The sequence below is a fragment of the Theropithecus gelada genome, chromosome 15 (assembly GCF_003255815.1).
Source record: "Theropithecus gelada isolate Dixy chromosome 15, Tgel_1.0, whole genome shotgun sequence".
Classification (NCBI taxonomy): Eukaryota; Metazoa; Chordata; class Mammalia; order Primates; family Cercopithecidae; genus Theropithecus; species Theropithecus gelada.
This window is the reverse complement of record NC_037683.1, coordinates 89,645,987-89,665,749: the sequence shown is the minus strand read 5'-3', so window position 1 is coordinate 89,665,749 and position 19,763 is coordinate 89,645,987. Positions and strand designations below refer to the sequence as shown.

General features: G+C 40.8%; 1 protein-coding gene across 2 annotated transcripts in view; it reads right to left on the bottom strand.

Annotated features, from left to right (window-relative positions):
• PCSK5 (proprotein convertase subtilisin/kexin type 5) overlaps positions 1–19,763 on the bottom strand; it is a 466,873-nt gene that overhangs the window by 150,719 nt on the left and 296,391 nt on the right. The window contains exons 18-21 of one of the 2 annotated variants that reach the window (XM_025360326.1): positions 19,149–19,246; positions 18,589–18,718; positions 18,064–18,179; positions 11,943–14,580 (exon numbers count right to left, since the gene is read on the bottom strand). In XM_025360326.1, coding sequence (XP_025216111.1) covers positions 14,465–14,580; positions 18,064–18,179; positions 18,589–18,718; positions 19,149–19,246 — 460 coding nt within the window. In that variant the 3' untranslated portion in view covers positions 11,943–14,464. Of the gene's footprint in view, positions 1–11,942; positions 14,581–18,063; positions 18,180–18,588; positions 18,719–19,148; positions 19,247–19,763 lie in introns of those variants that run through there. The other variant, XM_025360325.1, reaches the window with a different exon arrangement.

Sequence of the window (19,763 nt, the reverse complement as noted above, 5' to 3'; positions counted from 1 at the left end):
GGAAGCAGACGAAGACAGCCCCAAGACTCCATCAGGGAGAAACTCCTGGCACTTTCCAGGTGCTCACACCTCCCTGTCCCTTTCCAGCCTCCTGTCTCCAGCTCTATCCTTCCACTCCTACCTCCTCCCCAGGGGACTAGACGACCCATTCTGTAGAGCATATCCTCTCTAATTTCTTTTCATAACACATGTTAACACATCAGGGCATTTGCTCCCTCATTTATCTCCCTTTATTACAGTATAAAATCTGTAAAGGGAGGGAATGTATTCTGTTATATCCTTATATACCCTTATATTATATCCCCTTTGCCTAGCACAGTACTTAACACATACTAAGTGTTTAATAAAAGTTAGATGAGTAAATAGAGTAAATAGATGAGTAATGAGTTAATGCAAGATATACACAAAAGAGTATTGCAGGAAGCATTCAACAATCCAGTGGACATTTATTCAGCGAGTTAGTGTGTACCACGTGGTAATGTTCTCATGAGGATATATTATTTCCACTTCGCTGAAGAAAAAATGGTGGCTCAGAGAGTTAGACAACCAATCCAAGTGTGGGAGGCTGAATAATGGCCCCCAAAGATGTCCAAGTCCTCATGCCTGGGACCTGCGAGTATTACCTTGTACAGCCAAAGGAATTTCACAGATGTGATTAAGTTAAAGATCTTGAAATGGGGAGATTATCCTGGATTATCAGGGCGGCACCAATATAATCACAAGTGTTCTTAGAAGAAGAAAACAGAAGGACATTTTACTACAGAAGAAGGTGATCTAATCTCTCTCACTGTAGAGTGAGAGATTTAATGAGGCTACTACTGGCTTTGAAGATGGAGGTAGGGGCCATGAGCAAAAGAATGCCAGGAATGCAGCTCTAGAAGCTGAAAAAGACAAGGAAATGGGTTCTGCCCTGGACCCTCTGGTAGGGTGGCCCTACTGAAACCCTGATTTCTGACTACTGACTTCCAGAAGTGTGAGGGAATAAATATGTATTGTTTTATGGTACCAAATTGTAGTTATCTGTCAGAGCAGCCATAAGAAATTAATACAGCAAGATTACAAATACAGTTCAGTACAGGTGAGTCAGCAGGTGCATTGTCCTAACTCTGGACCTCTGCCATTACTAGCTGTGTGGTTTTGGATGAATTACTTTATCTCTTAGTCTCAGGGCAAAAAGCGGTATGAAACACCATTCTTGCAGAAACATCAGGCAATAGCCTTGTTTGTGCTCTGTGAGGTGGGCTGATGCTCATCTTAGCGTTGCCCTTGTGGACAGGACACCACTGGACAGAGGCAGGTGGAGACAATTAGCTGTGCACTGCCCACTGCTCAAATGTTCCTACAGCAGTCCTGTTAAGGAGAGTTGCACCTGCAGCCTGGGGAAAGCAGGGGCTTGGGTGTGGTGCAGGGAAAGGGGCTCTGTATTCTGGGGTGGGGATGTTTCGTATGCTTCCAGATGCATTACCTATTTAATCCTCAGCATTGCTGCGGTTAATACTTCTTTTCATAGATGAGGAAAGTGAGAATTTGAGAGATTTAATACTTTAACCAAGGTTACATGCAAAGTGGCTGAGCTGGGACTTGAACCCACGTCTTTCTAGTGTCACTACTAAGACTATGTAATTAACATCAGTGTTGGTGGTTCTCATGGTGGGACCAGCAGCATCAGCATCGATTGGGAATTTATTAGAAATATAAATTCTCAGGTTCCACCTCAGATCTACCGAATTACAAATTCTGAGGTGGGGGTGGCAGATAGGAATCTGTGTTTGAACAGGCTGTCCTGGAGATTCTGATAGCCATTCAAGTCTGAGAGCCATTGCTCTATGCTCGTTGCCTCAGAGTCCTTCGGAAGGACTGTTGCCATCTCAACCCAGGCTTAGGCTGCTTGCTACTCTGAGTTACCGTTTAGCACCAGTGGTAGAAAGTGGCCAGTGCACTGATATTTCCAGACCTGCCATCCGGAAGGGTGGGTATGGTGTATGTCCTCTTGGTGGAGGGTTTAGGAGGGAGATGAAGGGGGATCCAGCACAGAGTCAGAAATTCTGCCGACTGCTTGGAGAGTGAGTTTAATATGAATCGTTCAGTAAGACATGGCTAAACATCATCTTTATTCTATTTCAGAATTGTCTAATAATTAGCCTGAGACAACAAAAGGAGGCTGATGTTGTCTCTGTTGACAACCATTTGATTAAGCTACAGGTTTAAAGCACCTGCCTGTATCTGGAATTCTCCATGCTAGACATGGTCCCTACGTTCCTTGGAGCTTATAAGACAGGGAGACGGAACTTCAATGATGGAAGCTCAGAGAATACATATCACAGAGTGGTGGGGCGTGAGTTAGATTCTGGAGGAGGGTTTCAGGCCTCCACGTTCTACTGGCGTCATGAAGAATTTGTGAGCTTGGACATTCATGAATGATGTATCTGTTCATCAGTTTTTTTTTTCTGGCACAGACATCTGAGGTCAAGTTGCCCCAGCCCGCCCCTGAGGGCCCTCTATGGTCTGCGAATGTCTCGTCACCTCCTCATGCTGTGTTCTGTGTGGGAAAAGCATAGGCGGGTCTTCATTCTCCAGCTCTGGATCATCGTGTTTTACGCCTACAGAGCTGGAAGTGGGAGGTGGAGGGTTGAATACGGAAAGGGACAGTGAGGGCTAACCTAGCAGTGAGATAGCTGCAAACTGAGGCTTATGTATTTTGTTGGGGGAAAAAAAATCTGATGATGAAATCTTTCTAGGCAACAAACCTAAAGAAATGATAGATATGGTGAGAGAGTGGAAAGACAATTTTTTAGCTTTTGGTTCTTACATAACCCCTTAGACTTGTAGCATATTTTGAGATGGCCCCTTTGCTGAACCAACTTCTGGTTTCTCCTTCTGTGCTCAGCTACTTCCAACATAGCCTGTGACACACTCACAAAGGTTGCAGCAACTCAACAGTGATCCAGTCAGTGAATTGATGTTTTCAATCTGACATAATTTAATTCTTGACCTCCCTGCCCCCAAGTAGGAGTCAAACCAAAAGAAGCACCAACATCTTATTTGTCCTGCCTCTTCAACTGTGCCACAGTATTTTTACTCATTTGTTTGTTCATTAACTGTTTCCTTAGCCAGTATTTGTGCCAGTAACTGTGCCAATTATGGGGTATGCAATGATGAGAAAAAGCAAATGCACTCCTGCCCTCGTGCTTAGAGTCTGGAGTGGGACTCAGACATCCATCAAATAAGAACAAACACAATTGTGGACCTGTGATTCCAGCACTCTAGCCTTAGGGAACCATGTCTGCAAAGGGTCCAGTGAGGGGAGGGTTAGCCACTGGGACAGGCTGAAGGAAGGCCAGAGAAGCGGGGAAAGAGAGAGAAGAGAAGAGGGGATAGGGAGAGGAGAGAGAGAAAGAAAGAGAAAGAAAGAAAGAAAAACGAAATTGAGTTGGGTGTAGGGGTATCAGACTTTGCAGGACACGTTAGTGGATCCTGTATTTACCCCGATAGCCACAGGTTTTAGCAGGAGAGCATTGTGATTAGATTCATGTTTTGAAAAGTCACTTTAGCTTCTTTGTGGGACTGGAGAAGATTCACAGAGTGCTTCTGGGAGGTGATGATGATAGCTAACCTAGGATGGTCATGGTGGGGATAGAGGGAAGAGGACAGATTCAAGAGATACTCAACAGGTAAATTAACTAGCTGGGTGATGGATTGGATATTAGTGGAGGGAGACGGATCAACAATGAATCAAAAAATTCTGGTTTAAGTAATATTAGTAACCAACATGTTTTGTGCCTAATACATATAGGCACAGTCCTAAGTGCTTTCGTGTGTTGTCATTTAATCCTCAGAATGTTCCTGGAAGAGAGGTAGGATTACCATCATCCAAACGGGGAAGCAGGGGCACAGAGAAGTTAAATGTGTTCCTTAAGATCACATAGCTAGTAAATGACAGAGCCAGGATTTGAACCCAGGCAGCCTCCCTTCAGATCCTGTGATGGCAACTATGACATTGAACCATCTCTTGAAAATATCAACTTGGGATCTGGCAAAAGGACATATTGTGATTGAGCAGGTATGGTCTCATTGTGCTAGTTTCTACTGCTGCCATCACAAGTTACTATACACTTTGTAGCTTAAAAAAGCACCCCTTCCCTAACTCACTGTTCTATAGGTCAGACATCTGGGTATGGTGTGGCTCATCTGGTTCTCTGCTCTGGGTTTTACAAGATTGAAATCAAGCTGTTATCAGGCTGCATTCTTTCTGGGGGCTCTGGGCCTGGGTCTGCTGCAAGTTCCTTGGCTGTGGGTCAAGTTCATCTCACGTCTTGAATCTGACCTCCCCTTCTGCCTGTTTTGCCTTTTTCTACCACACCTCTCTGATCGCCTCTACCTTGGGCCCATCTGGACAATTCAGGCTGATCTCTCTATTTTAAGTTCATTTGCTATTAATCTTTAATTTCTCCTGCAAAGTCCCTTGTCAACAGTGAGTACCCAGGGAATGAGAATGCATGTTTAGAAATCTGCTCTCACACTAGCCAATTCCTGGCCGCTATTGCTGCTGCTGGTCCACACTCTTAGTGGCAAACTTCTAAAGCATTGGCTTTAATGAGTCTGTGCCAAGGGTTTTGCGTGTGTTTTAGGACCAGCGATGGAAACTCTGTGAAGCCTCCTGCTATTTTCCCTTGACATGGAACAGAAGGGCTGGAAGGTTCACGGGGATGGTGCTGAAGAAGGGGAAACTGAAGTATAGACATACAGAGAGCTATGCTGAAATTTTACAGAATTCAGGCTAGAACTTAGTTGACCAAGTATTGGATCAGAGCTATTCCTTTCCTGTCATTTGCTCAATGTTTCATTTAATTATTCATTCATTTTTTTCAACTATCCATAACAGTTATCAAGCACCTTCTCTATGAGACGTTTTAGCAGGTTCATGACATAGAAGGCATTTACAGACTTTGCTCCCATCCAGCAAACTATGTAGCAGGAATTACATACATCAAACACATATTTCTACAAGTAACTAGATATTTATTATAAAATTAATATAAAAGAAATGTAGAGGCTTCCAAGAAAGCTTACACTAAGGAGATCTAACCTTGTCTGTTAAGGACCAGGAATCAGAAGTGACATTTAAACTGAGGCCGAAATGATAGATGATTCGGGTGGGATAACATTAAAGGAGGGGGAGTGATGTGTGGGGATGTTCTGGGGTGCAGGGAAGAATGGAAGAATCAGGGAAAGTAAATGTGGCAGGAAAATACTTGCGGAAGAAGAGAATGTCATGAGCTAAGTTTGGCGGCCGGGGGGCGGGTAGGGGGTCAGATAGACCCTGGCCTTCAAGCCCATGGAAAGGAATTTCAATTTTATCCTAGGAAATGGGAAGTCACAGGGGAGTGGAGTCTCATGCTGAGTTTTGAATTGTTAAAAAGAACGTTCTGGCTGTTGTGGAAAATAGAATAGGAGATGAAGATGGAAGACACATGACTGTGGACACATGGGGTGTGTTCAGGGAGGCTAATGAGGAGATACTGCAATAGCCCAGGTAAGAAGTAGCTTGATCCAAGGTGCTGGGCTAGGATAGGGGCAGAAGAGGCGAAGAACAGAAAGTGGATCTGGGAGATTTGGGAGGTGGAATTGTCTTGACCTGGTGTTGTGGGAGTGACGAAGGAGAAGGTCAAGATGGCTTCTGGTTTCTGCCATATTTGTGGCTCTTCTCATGACATAAAACAATTAAACATTATATTCCTATATATAATAAAGAGCCTTATTTTTTATAGTTTATAAATATAGTAGTTTATAAATATAGTTTATAGTTTTTTATAGTTTAGCTTTTATTATATTGCAACCATTATGATTTTGGTGGCAAGAAATCCTGTTTAATATCACCTGGAAAGAATTTATGTTTCACCAGATTTGTCAAAGGAGCTCACAGAATTTGTATTATGTATTTGTATTAACTTTCAGCATGCTAATATTTCTTCTAATGTTCCCAATATCTCCGTTTTATTTCTTCCTCATTTCAACTAGGGCTAGAGAATGCAAACAATAGCCTCTTGACAAATAAATTGTGAAAGGAAGCATCATATCATCATATCCGCATTTCTTTGTAACAGTCGCTGCCTCATTTAGCTTAGGTCTATTTTGATTTTGTCCATGTGGCCCATTGGTGGTTACTAGCTTTAATGATCAAATATTGACTCCTGCCTTGTTCACACAAAGCATGATTTAGCCACAGTGTATACTCCTGGGTGGATATTAACAACATGCACCTGGAACCTGACAGCACCAGCTAAAATATAGAAACCCGTCGCACACTCCACAACCACAGCTTGAAGCTTGTTTTGATGGAATCCTCCTTGGCTCTTGCATTTCTCCTTGTGGATGCTCTGACATCAGATTGTCTGAGTTTAAATTAATCCCAGACCTTCTATCTACCACTGGAGTACCTTAGGCATTTACCTCATCTGCTTCCTTATTTGTAAAAAGGAGATCAAATCAGGCTATTGGAAGTATTGCATTAAATAACCCATATGAAGCCTTTAGCTCGGCATATAGGAAGTACTCTGCATATGGGGGTTACTGTTTTCATTGTTAGGGAAGGGAAGTGCTAGCACATCATGTTTTTTCCTTTTGATCTTCTCTGGTGATGACAGTTTAGAGGGCTAGGGGGTCTTCTCTTAGGAGAAAAAGACGGTACTGAGCAGGCTTATGGTCCCAAGTCCAGTTTTGCAAAACAGGCCTTGCCAAATTGTTGCTCTGGCTGTGGACATCACAGTGAACAGAAGCTGTGGGCTGCTGCCTCTCATGTGAGCTTGCACCCTGTTCTTTCATTCAACTGGCTCAATACAGCCATAAGTGCCTGGGGACTGAGGAAATCTGGCCTCTTCAGCATTCTGTCTGAATGAATGCTTCTCAAATATGTTGGCAGGAGGCCAAGAGTTGACTTGATGGGGTCCTTGAGCAAATCAATTAGCCTCTCTGAAAAGAGGGTTGATGACACTGATGACAAGAAGGTGGAGGAAGGGCAACAGTCCAGTGAAGGTCCTTTACCGGTTGACCCCACTCGTCTCTCCATCCTTTCTCCCAAGCTGCCTGCCCTGCTCATCCCCTGCCTGGGCCTCCAAGTGATCGCCATCCACAAGCCCTTTCAATGGCTTTGTGCCTTTGCACAGGTTCTCTCTCTCAAATATCCTTCCTAAACATCATCACCTTCTCTGATTTGTAATTTCTTGCTTATCCTTCAAGGCTCAGGTCAAATGACACTTCTCTTGGATTTTTTTTTTTATTCATTCATTCCACAAATATTTCTTAAGCAAGGCATGTGCCTGACATGTAAGATACAGCTGTGAACGAGACAGACAAAGCACCAGCTCTCATGGGGCTGGCTGACAATAAGTAACAAACCATAAAATGTCATGTGCTGGTAAGTACTATGGAAAGTCAAAATGAGGTGGGCAGGTGTGGGGTCAGTGGTGGAAGGAACTGATCAGAGGAAGTTGTTTTTGAACTGAGACCTGTGGGATGAGAAGAAGCCAGCCATGTGAAGAGCAAGGGTCCTGGGTCCCAAACAAGCTGGTTTTGTTTGAAGGATGAAAAGAAAGTTGGCATGACTAAAACATGTGAGGGCATGGGGGATGGTGGTGTGAGGTGAGATCACAAAGACCTCAGGTAAGGAGTTCAGATTTTATGCTCAGTAAACAGAGAGATGAAATCTGATTTTCCATTTGTAATGGCACTATGCTTGTGTAGAGAACTGATTAGAGAGAACTGAAGGGAGAGGGAAGAGGAGAGGAGAGGGAGAAGTCTGGGAGCTGGTTCGGAGGCTGTTGCAGCAGTCTGGGATGGCAACAATGGTGGTTTGGTCACAGTTACAGCTATGGAGTGGGCAGAAGTAGACCATTTAGAGATATATTTGGAAATGCAGTGAATGCCATTTACTGAGGTGGGAGAGATTTGGTGGTAAAGATGGTCAGGGGGTTGGGGTGTCTGAAGTCTATTTTGGACATGTTAATTTTGAGATGCCTATTAGACAGCTGAAGGGAAATGTCAAGTAGTTAATTGAATCTACAGGTGTGAATCTTGAGGGAAGAGATCAGGAATCTATATATATTTTAAGAGTCATCAGCATATAGATGGTATTTAAAACCATGAGATTGACAAAGATCTCCTTGGAGGGAGTGTAGAAGGCACAGGGAAGAAGAGAGGATGATATCCAGGAAGACATCCACATATTGCAGTCCTGTACACTGCCCTTCCATGCCCCACCCCAGAGACCTCCCTTACCACCACCAAGGATAGGACATGTATCTCTCTCCTCTTTTCTATTCCCTAGAGGGTGAATAGTGACTTCCTCCCTCCTTTGCAGGGCTGTTAAGATTCTCAAGATCCTAGATTCTCCCACCTCTGCAGGTCTCACATCATATCAAACATATTAAAATTCTCCTTTATTCTACATTAATGTTAATTATAGTCATGTACCATATAATGACGTTTTGGTCAATAACAGACTGTATATATGACGGTGGTCCCATAAGATTGTACCATATATTTACCATACCTTTTCTATGTTTAGACACACAAATACTTACCATTTTGTTACAACTGCCTGCAGTATTCAATACAGTAACATGCCGTATAGCTTTGTAGCCTAGGAGCCATAAGCCATCCCATATAGCTTAGGTGGGTGGTAGGCTATGCCATCTAGGTTTGTGTGAGTGTGCTCTATGATGTTTGCATGATGACAAAATCACCTAAGGATGCATTTCTCAGGCATATCCCTGACGTCAAGTGACAATGGTTGTGAGTATAATTCCTTAGTTGCAGTGGACTAGTTTGACATGATCCACTTTGTAGATATTTAATCAAGATATCATTTGATTTTGATCTTTGCAGTTTTATTTGTACATTTTTGAGTCAACTCCATTTTTAAGGTTTCATGCTATTTTTGGATATCCTTGGAAAGCTTGTAGTGCAAGGGCATGGAACCTTAGCACGTGATTAGTGAAGTGCGCTTGCTCCTTTGACTCCTGACAATATTTTTTACCCTTTAAAGGCTTCACATTATAACCATGTGTTTTATGTCTAAGTGTCTGTTTCCCTCATTAGACTGTAAGTTTGAAGAGGGCAAGAGAAACCTCAGAACCGAGTTTGTGGCAGGGACTCAATAATATTTATTTATGGAAGCAACTCTTTTGGAATGAGAAAAAGCCAAGCCCAGGGACACAGTGTGCTTTCTATCTTCACCTGAGAAAAGGCTCTTACACCCTGCCTTGCAGCATATGTAATGTGGACATGCTTTTCTCCAGCACTCTTAAAAAGGAATCCGTGTTGTACAGAATGTTGAAGCTGTGGGCTTGAGTCCTAGCCACACCCCTTACTAGCTGTGCCTCTTGCATCAGAAAATGAATGTCTATCGGCCTGATTTTTGTGGGGGCCACATTAAATAAATCCATTTTAGTAAAACTCTGTGAAGCTTAAAACACTGTATTTTTAAAATAATGTACTGTTTTCTAAAATGAAAAAAAAAGTTAAAGATCTTCCAACTCAGACCTCAGGGAATGTTTCTGGAATTTTCTAGAAAGTGGGATACAAAACATCTTTTGTTGTCTGATACCTGGCCCTAGAAAAACCACAGCTGGATCCAAACAATGGTCCTTTAGAGAGGAGCCCTCGTAAGAAAGTCCTTTGGTAATAAGCCAGTCAAACTGTCCTTGTAAGTCCCTTGGAGGTAGAGAATGGGAAGGAGCGCTGGCTGTCCCAGGTCACATTCTGGTCTGCTGAAACGTAATGATGCTGCATAACTGCATCTTCATTGCTCAAGAAATGAATCTGGACCTGATCTTCACCTCTCATGATGAAGAGGAGACAGGATTATGCAGATTAGCCCCATTTCTAGGTGCCAAGTAGTTCTAATGAGCTACAGTGAAATTAGGTCCACCTTGGCTATGCCCTGCTAAATATGTCAAAGGCTCTAAAGCATTCTGTTGAGAACTTCAGATTTTATAAGCCTGCAACAAACATAACATTTGGAAAGGGATGTTGGCCAGAGAAGAGAAGCAGATCTGTGCTGTCATCTACATGTATTGCGTGCAGGGCCCAGGGCCCAGCCTGGTCTGGGTGAGGTCACACTGCAGCTGTCCTCTGTTCAACCTCTGCCATCTTGTGCTTGAGGACAGAAGGAGGGGGTATTAAATTGGCTGGCCCATAGTTGAAAATTGTCTCCAATATGCAATTTCTATTCAACACATTGCCGTCTCCCATTGCTCTCTTTGTGCAGGGCTGAATGATAATATGGAAGCTGTTAAGAATGAATGTCTATTTTATATTTTAGCTGCATGACATTCTTTTTACATGAGGGGGATAAGATGTTATGTGTTTATTTTCATACTCAGATATGTCACAAGTATTGATCACTTTGATTGAGAAATTTAATTTAGTAGTTACTATAGCAATCACCTCCCCTTCTTTACCAAGTACTCAGTTTGTAAGTTCTTCAGAAATGAAGGGTAGATTATTCAATGGAAAATAATGAATCTGGTAGAAGAGATCAGTGTGACAAGCCTCTGATAACTGGAGTGGAAAATGAGTGATAATTAGTCTTCCATGGATGTGGGGATTGAGAATGGGCACACTATCCTTCTTCTACGAAGTGTACAAATGTAGATTTTTCTGAACTAAACCACCAAATTTTGAATCACTGTTCTTTGTAGCAGTAGATAATTAGATTAAAACCATGAAAACATCTTACTTCCCTAAGCATCTTGTATGCAGCAAGTTCACTGGTAACATTCTTCCCGCTCTCTTCCTGTCTGTCCATGCTTCAGGGGCCAATTCTAGCTCTACCTGCTCTAGGGAACTGAACAGTCCAGTTCAAAGGAATCTCTGCCTGTTCTGAACTTAACAACTCAGTGTACCACTCATTTGAGATTTGGCATGTACCACTTGCTGTGAATTGTCTTAATGTTAAATTGTATTATGATGATGAATCTGGATATGGAATCTCAATCAATTTGTTTCAAGTCTATGTGACTCAGTTTTTCTCATGTGTAAATGGAGGATAATACATTCACCTCTAGAGTCCTGAAAATTGAGAGAGAACATATCCACAACAGTATGTATATACATACTCTATATTCCCACATTGTGTAGTACATAGTAAGTGATCAATAAAATTAATTTCTCTCCATCCCCATAATGGGACTTCAAAGCAGTAGAGGCTCTTCCTCATAAATGGTTGTTATCTCCAGATCTTTAAACCTAGTTGGGGCTCAATTTGTTTGTGGCTTTGGCTGATTTATCATTTGTTTTCCCCAAGAGGTAGAGCACTGAACCTTTAAGACTAGTAATTGCATCTCAGGCATGGTTCAAAAAGATCTATACTCCATTGCTGTTTTTAGCTAGCTTGTTCAGTCCCACCCCATGGTATATACTTGAGATTTATTTTAGACAAAATCATCTTCTAGACATCCAGCCAATGTCGACTTTACACAAGATGTCAGCAAATTGAACAAAGCCACCTTCCTCTTTAACAGCTTTTACACTGCCTACCTCCTTGCCCCCAGCCATGGCTCCCAACCCTACAGACATACACCAGTGGGTGTGCTGTGCACTAGAGGAAGAGCGGGACCAAGTGGGCCCTATTCTGGGGGCCAGCATCTGTACGATCTGATAGAAACAATACCAAGCCTTTATAGATTTTTTTTCACAGCCTTGCTTTCTAAAAATGGGATTTAACATATATTCATGACCAAATCTAACCCATTCCTTTCTTACACTGCTGTTTCTCACTCCTTCTCAATTCCCTCCTCTGCTCACTCTCTTTTCCAACTTTATTTAGATGTTTCATGCACCTCCACCCTTTCCTTCATATTCAGCTTCTATGTAGAAACAGGGAAGTTTCTCACGACCTTACCCTTTCAGAGAAGTTTATACGTGGGTATGAACAGATCAAATAAACAGGAACTTAGGTTAATTTAATAGAAAAAATAAAATATGGAATAACATTGATTTTGGCCAGTATCAATTACAACCATTCTACTATATTTTACAAAAAAACAACTGAACATTTTACACATGTACAGTATTTTTCAGTAAAAGTGGATTTGGATTTAACAATGGGTCACTAATTGAAAATAAAAAGACAAAAGAAAACAGAAATAGGACTTTTGTCTCTAGAAGGTTAGAGCATTTGTTGAGTCTCCAAACTTTGTACTATCCATTACATATATCTCATTATGAATATATATATTTATACATAATATATAACATTAACTTAAACTTTGAAAGCATTATGTTCTAGTTAATAATGTTATGTAGATAAATGAGGCAGTAACACACTAGTAGTTAAACCAGTATTTCCGCAACGTGCACCTGCATGGCCAGTGGGAAATGGAATGCACGCTGGTAGACCCCGATGAATTTTGTTGTCATGTTGATGGTTATTCGTCTAAGAAAACAGACATCATTTTTATCTTTCCTATCACAGTAACCTCGTGCCTTAAATATTATGGGCTGGTTCAGTTAAATAGATTTCTTTGCAGGCAAATTCAGTTTTGCCATCTGCTTGACCTTGCTTTAGGCTTGTGCTTGCATTTGTCCATGTAAGACTGTGCCTTTAAATGTAAAACCGTACGCTGTGCCCAGGATTAACTTTCATTTTTTTTGCGTGTCAGAAGGGCCTGCGGTATTATGAAGGGGAAGACTGCTTAGCAAAATCAGTTGGTTCCCTAATTACTTATGAATCATTATGTGATTCAGTAAAATTGCAATGCTATTAACAGGGTCATCAGATAATTTATTTATTATTCACCTTGGGTTGTAAGTTATCTTTGATGTCTAGAAATATTTTCAAGGCAGGCTTTTTACTAGCTTGCTGTTTGGATGGGGACCTTAGCATCTACTTCCCACCTCTTTCCCAGGATAGTCCATATTGATAGTATTCCTCTCCTCAGCTGTGACTCCAGCAGCATCTTCAAAGTAAGGCTCTCAGAAGCATGAAGCCTGCAAGATGGCTGGTCACTCGTAAAGCAAATGAGGTCACCAATGAAGCTTTGATATGAAGAAACTTGATATCAGTCTACCCTCCCCTAAACAGAGAAATTGTCAAAAGATCTATAAGATTTCATCGTTTCTGGCCACTAATTCAGTGTTCTCATAATTCAGTCTTCTAGTTTTGATGAAGTGTTTAGAGAGTCATAGAAAACCAGTGAAAATATTTCTTAAAAAAAAAAAAACCCAAAGAAACAGATCATCTCAACATTCAGTGGACCAGCATATAATAGTATGGCATAGTTATAGAGGGACAGAGGAGTGGGAAAATAAGAACTAGAAGGGTACAATCATGCCACCCACATTCAATTTCCAGTTTTATTTTCTTAAAATGACAAGATGAAAAAACTTCTAATAAGCACCATTGAAAAAAGTTGCCTGGCCAACATGGGCACCAGCTTAAATATTATTTAAATAAATTCCATTTCTTAAAAATACAGGACCTCTTAGAAACTTTTGACTCCAGGAAGAAATTTCCTGCATCATATTCAAAATGCTTCCCACCATGACAAATGGAATTTCTGATGGCCTTTAAAAAAAATGGGGGTAATGGCTAGATAGCACCAAGAGGTTGTGCAGGGTCTACAAAGTTAACACTCTGAATTTCAGGGGAGCTGGATCAGCCTCAGCTCATCTATGTACCTCTGCATTCTGTCCATCTGTCCACCACCAATTTGACTATACAGAGCAATCCCATTTGGCGAACTGTGTGTAAAATAACCCAATCTACAATGGAAAAGCCAGTAGCAGCAAGTCTATCTGATGAAACCAGTGCAGCAGACTTATCAAGTGCGTAAAATGCAAAAACCAGTACATAATGCATGAAGTAAATGATGTGTGGAGAGTATCAATGTTTCACTGTGAAATACCATGGCAAACGACACTAAACACAACTCTGTAGGATGTTCCTAATGCCCTCAGGTCCAGTTTTCTGTCATTTCCCCCAATGGTGGACCCAAGCATGCAAGAGCTTTCTATTTCATTTTTGTCTATTTATGCTCTTGCAATGTTTTGGAAAGGTATTTTTAGGTGTTTCAAAGGGGGAAACAAGCAAATCAATGCAAAAGGGAAAAAAATGGACCTTCAAAACCAGGGCAGGAAATCAAATCATTACTTTAACGTCAAATTTTGGCATCAAATGCTTTGGTCATACAATACTGTCTCTGTGGTTCTGGCTGTTTAGCACTAAACACCCAGTTATAAAAGGTAGGCTTGTTGTAGGTTTATTTTTTTTTTTCCATTTAAGTTCTGACAAAACAGTTCACCATCTCCCTGCACAAACTTGAGAGAGAGAAAAAGAAAAAGAGAGCAAGAAAGAGAGAGGTGGCTTGCTTTTTTTTTTTTTTTTTGGCTTGATTTTTTTTTCTTTTTAATAATATGGAATAATCTATAAGTCTACAGGAACAAAGAAATCTAAGATGGCTGCTCAGCCTTGAAATGTACATGTTTTGCAGCAAAGTTGTTGAAGAACCTTCCGTTGGCACAGATTGTTCTTTTTCACAAGCATACAGAAGCCTCCTTCCGCCCAGGACTCTTCCGTTGCTTTTCCGGAAGTCAGCAAGAGAGGAGGGGAGTTGAAGACCAGAGCGGCATGATGGACACACACGGAAGAAGGTTGTGATTGGCCAGAGAGGCAGATTTGGGGGATTGGAAGAGATCATTCAGGAGTAGTCAACAGGAGGAAATTTGGTCCACCCAAAGTGATTTCAGTCAACAGCATTGTTTTTCAAGGAGAGACATTGCAGTCCAATGTAATTGGTATCCATTTGTGAAAGAAAAAAAAATTAGAAAAAGAATAAATTAGAAATCAATTAATAACACAAGCAAGAAATTTTTCTTCTTTGCGTTACCTAGAGCAGAGAGTATACAGTCATTTATACCATATTTCATTGAATCTAAGACACAAGATTTAAGATGCACCATCATTTTAAGTAACACAAAGGAAAAGATGCTTCTTCATATTAAACTGTGACACAATATTCTCTTATCAATTAGAATTTTAATTTTATACTTATTAAAAGTATTTGTTATATTTATGTAACGTTCTGTTTTGTTTCCATGCTTATGCAAGAATCTTTCCTTTGAATATTGAACAATAGTTTAATTTTCGAACTTCTTTAGAACTGCAGTTAAATTCAACACAAGAAGTAGTCGTGTGCCTAACTCGGTTGAACAGATATCTCTGCATCCAAGTCTCATATCTGGGCAGTAACACTGATATCACATCAGTTTTCTGGTCAAAAGTGGTTGTAAACTGCCACAAATTATAAGATGCATCTGATTTCCGAGATGATAAAATGTAAAAAATATGTCTTAGAATCACAGAAATACGACAGTTGAAAGAGAATAAATAACACATCCTTAAGTGCAGCTGCCATGTGATTTCAAAAGCCTGGTGAGCCATCAATGATCTCATTTTGCAACTGACCTGAAAATGGACTCACTGCAGATACGATTCTTCATTTCCCACTTCTGTCCACTATGCTGACACTCTGCTTTTAGCAAAGCGCCATTTGACATAACTTGTCTGGTACTCACCATGGTTTAGGGAAAGTAGTTAAAGCATTGCAACTCTTGAAATGCCTGGTACCAAGTGCTATTGGTGAACATTTCAAGTTACAATGGATTTCCTGCATCAGTCACTTTTTGTTTTTGAGACAGAGTCTTGCTCTGTTGCCTAGGCTGGACACGATTTCTGCTCTCTGCAACCTCCAGGGTTCAAGTGATTCTCATGCTTCAGCTACCCGAGAAGCCAGGATTACAGGTGCGTGCCATGCTTGGCTAATATTTGTATTTTTAGTAGAGATGGGGTTTCACCATTTTGCTCAGGCTGGTCTCAAACTCCTGGCCTCAAGTGATCTGCCCTCCTTGGCCTCCCAAAGCGCTGGGATTGCAGGTGTGAGCCACCATGCTTGGCCCAATCTCTTTCATCTTCCTCAAATTTTCTGTTACTAACTTACAAAAAATTCTGGTCATATTCAGAAATAGGGGAACCATGTTTTTAAGTAAAGTAAAGGAGGCACTTGCTGGTAACTAAAAAATGACACTTACATGGTCCTTGGGGTGCCACCACCCCAAGCCTCTCTCACCTCAGTGTGCTATAGGAGAATCAGCCCTGGCAAGAAAACCTCGGAACACAGGGCCTGTGTCGGGCCCATCCCTGCCCCAGACCAGTCATATACTGGAAAAACCATGGAGATGCAAAGTCATCTACAATGCTCCAAAGAAATAAGACCACAAATGATGTCCTATCAGTGCTATCATGTGCCCAGTCCTTTCTGACACCTTTTTGAGATTCCTTATAGGGAGTTGTGGAATAACCAGATGAGGTCAGTAGTATTATCTTCTTCATTTTCTAGAGATGGTGGAAATGAGGCCCAGAGCAGTTCATAACCTGCCCAAGGCATTCTGACTTCCAAGTCCACATTCTCCTGACAATGGCACTGTTTTTTCTTTCATGAAATTTCCAGAAGGGGAAATGTTCAAAAGAAGGGAAAGAATAAACCTAGGGCAGGGATCATGTCAGTCAGATTGTTGCAACTGCATATTTTTTGTTTTCTTTCTCTATTTTTATAACAATCTGAAGATGTTTTGAACAACAATAGTTTAAACAATGTCTTTCTACATCATATCTTTATCTTTCTATATCTGCATAAATTTAGGAGTAAATTTCAGGGTCCCTTCAGCATAAGTTAGTTCACAAAATGTTGGAGTAATTTTAAATTCATTCATTTTACGGATGGGGAAACTGAGGCTAGAGAGGTGAGGGAACTTGGTGTTAAATTGTTAGGGAGAATTGGATGTGCAGTGGTTCTTAAACCTGGCTGCAGATTAGAAACACTTGGGAAGTTAAACCCATGATCATGGGCTGCACCCTAGATCAATTCAATCAGAATATCTGGGGATGGTGCTGCATCCTGGCATCTTGGTTCAGAATCATTGGTGCAAAGAAGAACAGACCAACATTGTGAAATATTAAGTTCTATACTTAGGTCGATCATTTCCTAGCTCTACACCCTGGGTTTTCCCTTCTGTAAGATGAAGATATTACTTTCTAGCCTCACAGGCTTAATGAAAGATTCAGATACCATTTAATTACTCTTTATATATCAAAATTATAAACAATCCAAATAATAGGAGATTGGCTAAAAACTGTAGCATCTTCACATGATTGAATTTTATGCTGCTATTAAAAATAAAGTTTCCTAAAACTGTAAAAACATAGGATAATGTTTCTGCCTAATGTTTAGTGCAAAAAGTAACATACAAAACTCTATGTGCATGGTCTTTTTAAAAATCTGGTGAAAAGTACCTATGGTAAAAACTGGAAAGAAATACAACAATTAGCTAGAAAATGCTACATATTGTATAATTCCAATTATATAGATTCTGGAAAAGGCAAGTCTATGGAGACAGTGAAAAAAAAAAAAAAACAACCAGTAGGCGGAAGGAGAGATGAGTAGGTAATTCACAGGAGTTTCAAGGCAATAAAACTACTGTGCGTGGCACTATAATGTTGCATATATGTTGTTATACATTTGTCCAAACCCACAGAATGTACAACCAAGAGTGAGCCCTAATGTAAACTGTGGACTTTGGGTGATAATGATGTGTCACTGTAGGTTTATCAACTGTAACAAATGTACCCCTCTAGTGCTTGATGCTGATAGTGGGAGAGGCTACGCCTGTGTTGGGGGAAGGGGGTATATGGGAAATTTCTGAACTTTCTGCTCAATTTTGCTTATGAATCTAAAACTGCTCTCAAAAAATGAAGTTTATTAATTTAAAAAATTAACTTGAGCTATATTGGCCAGTGCCACTATAGCTGACTTATTTCTTCTTGCAATTCAAAAACAAACAAATCCATTAAGGGTAGAAGTTCAAGATGAATGAATGCCACCAAAATATTGGGCATGTCATATCTGATGCATGCTGTGAGTTTCTTTTTTAAGTGGAAAAATATTAGTCCTGAAAGTAGAAAGACCATACTTTGCTCATAAGATCGATATGAGCAGTTGTACTCACCATCCTTGCAAATGGCTCCCATTTGACACATTCCTAAGTCTAAGAGATACCCACTGGGGCAGCTTGTACAGTTCTTGAATCCTGGGCCATTGCACGTCAAACAACTGGTATCACATCTATGAGAAAAATGTATAATTTTTTAAGCCATTCACACAGGCACAGGGGAAGGTGTGTTTACTAGTAGCCTCATAATGTCTTAAATTTAATTATCCCTCTGAAGATGACTCAAAATTATCTTTTCTCACAAAAATTGCTAGGTTTGATGACACAGGTAGACACTGTGATTTTAAAGGGTATCGAGCATATACTTGAAATTGAAATAGTAAAGGTATTAAGGTGCCCCCGAGGCAAAGGAATAAAAATATCAAAGATAAGCTGGGTTAAAGCTTCACAACAGTGTCCACAGGTCCACGTTTAAACCTAGTGTTATCATTACAAATTCTACGTTTTCTTATTTTCTTATGAAGGTAGTCATCAAAAGAACTTAGGTCTAATTGCTAGGGCCCAGGGGGCAGATCCACTTACTTTTTGCAGGATTTGTATCCATTCTCTGAAGAGTGGTCAAAGTAATAGCTGATACTACAGCTCTGCACGCATCTCCCATCCTCCATGAAGTAGCCCTCTGTGCAGTTAATGCACCCATCAGCTCCTGCCCCTTAAAAGCAAGACAAGCACAGGAAATGAGAAATAAAACCTCAGAGGAGGTGGTGTCATGGGCTTCTTTAACAGTTTGAGAAAATGGCATCAACCTGCTATAATTTTAAGATTAATAATTGAATATTCATGCTTTTTCTTAATTTCCCTGGGAAAAAAGCCTTCCCAGTTAAAATGGAACCTCTTGACAAAAACATCCACTCCCTTTAGAAAGAGGAGATATCACTGGGCTACGTAAGTTTCTCAGTGAGGATAGGATGCCGATGACTGCTTGACTTTCAATGAGAATACACGCACAATTATTAAAAGAGAAATATACTTCTCCAGCATTACTTTAAAAGTAACAAGTGGGTGGCATGAGTGACGGCTCAAACCAGAAAGAAAAGCAAAACCAGAACCGGGAGAATAAACAAAAGAACTAGGGAAGGTACCAGCACAAGTGGCGCAGAAGCGGTGGCAGGGCTGGCAGTCCTGGCCATTGAAGTACTGTCCGTCTTCACAGGAGACAGAACACCGGGATCCCTGCAGGCTGGAAGAAGTATAAAGGGAGCTTCAAACAGACTGTTGTGATCAGGCCAAAACGTAATGACTCCCCAAACCCCATATGTAACAGATACAGTTTCCCTCAGAGGCTAGTGGACTTGGCAAAGCTTCAAAGCAGGGGAAATAGCCCGTGTACCCTTTTTTTCCCCCCCTCCTCTCAATGCTTATAACGTTTCTCTGTGCCTACAATGATGTCCATAGCATACACACATGCTGCTAGGTCTTGGGGACATTCTCCTTAATTTGTTAGACTGATGGGCACCCTCCTACTTTGCGCAACATCTTACAACCCAGAGGTTTTAAAAAGTATTTGATTGACAAAAGAATCACATTGTCTAGCAACATGCCCAACAACTTCTTAATATCCAGACTTACTACATAATAAATTAAAGAGTTATTTCATGATTATAAATGCAATAGGGACACATGGTAAAATGAATTACGACTGAGCAAAAGTGTACGACCATCCTGTCCAATCCACAGCTCAAACTCTCCGAGTAGCC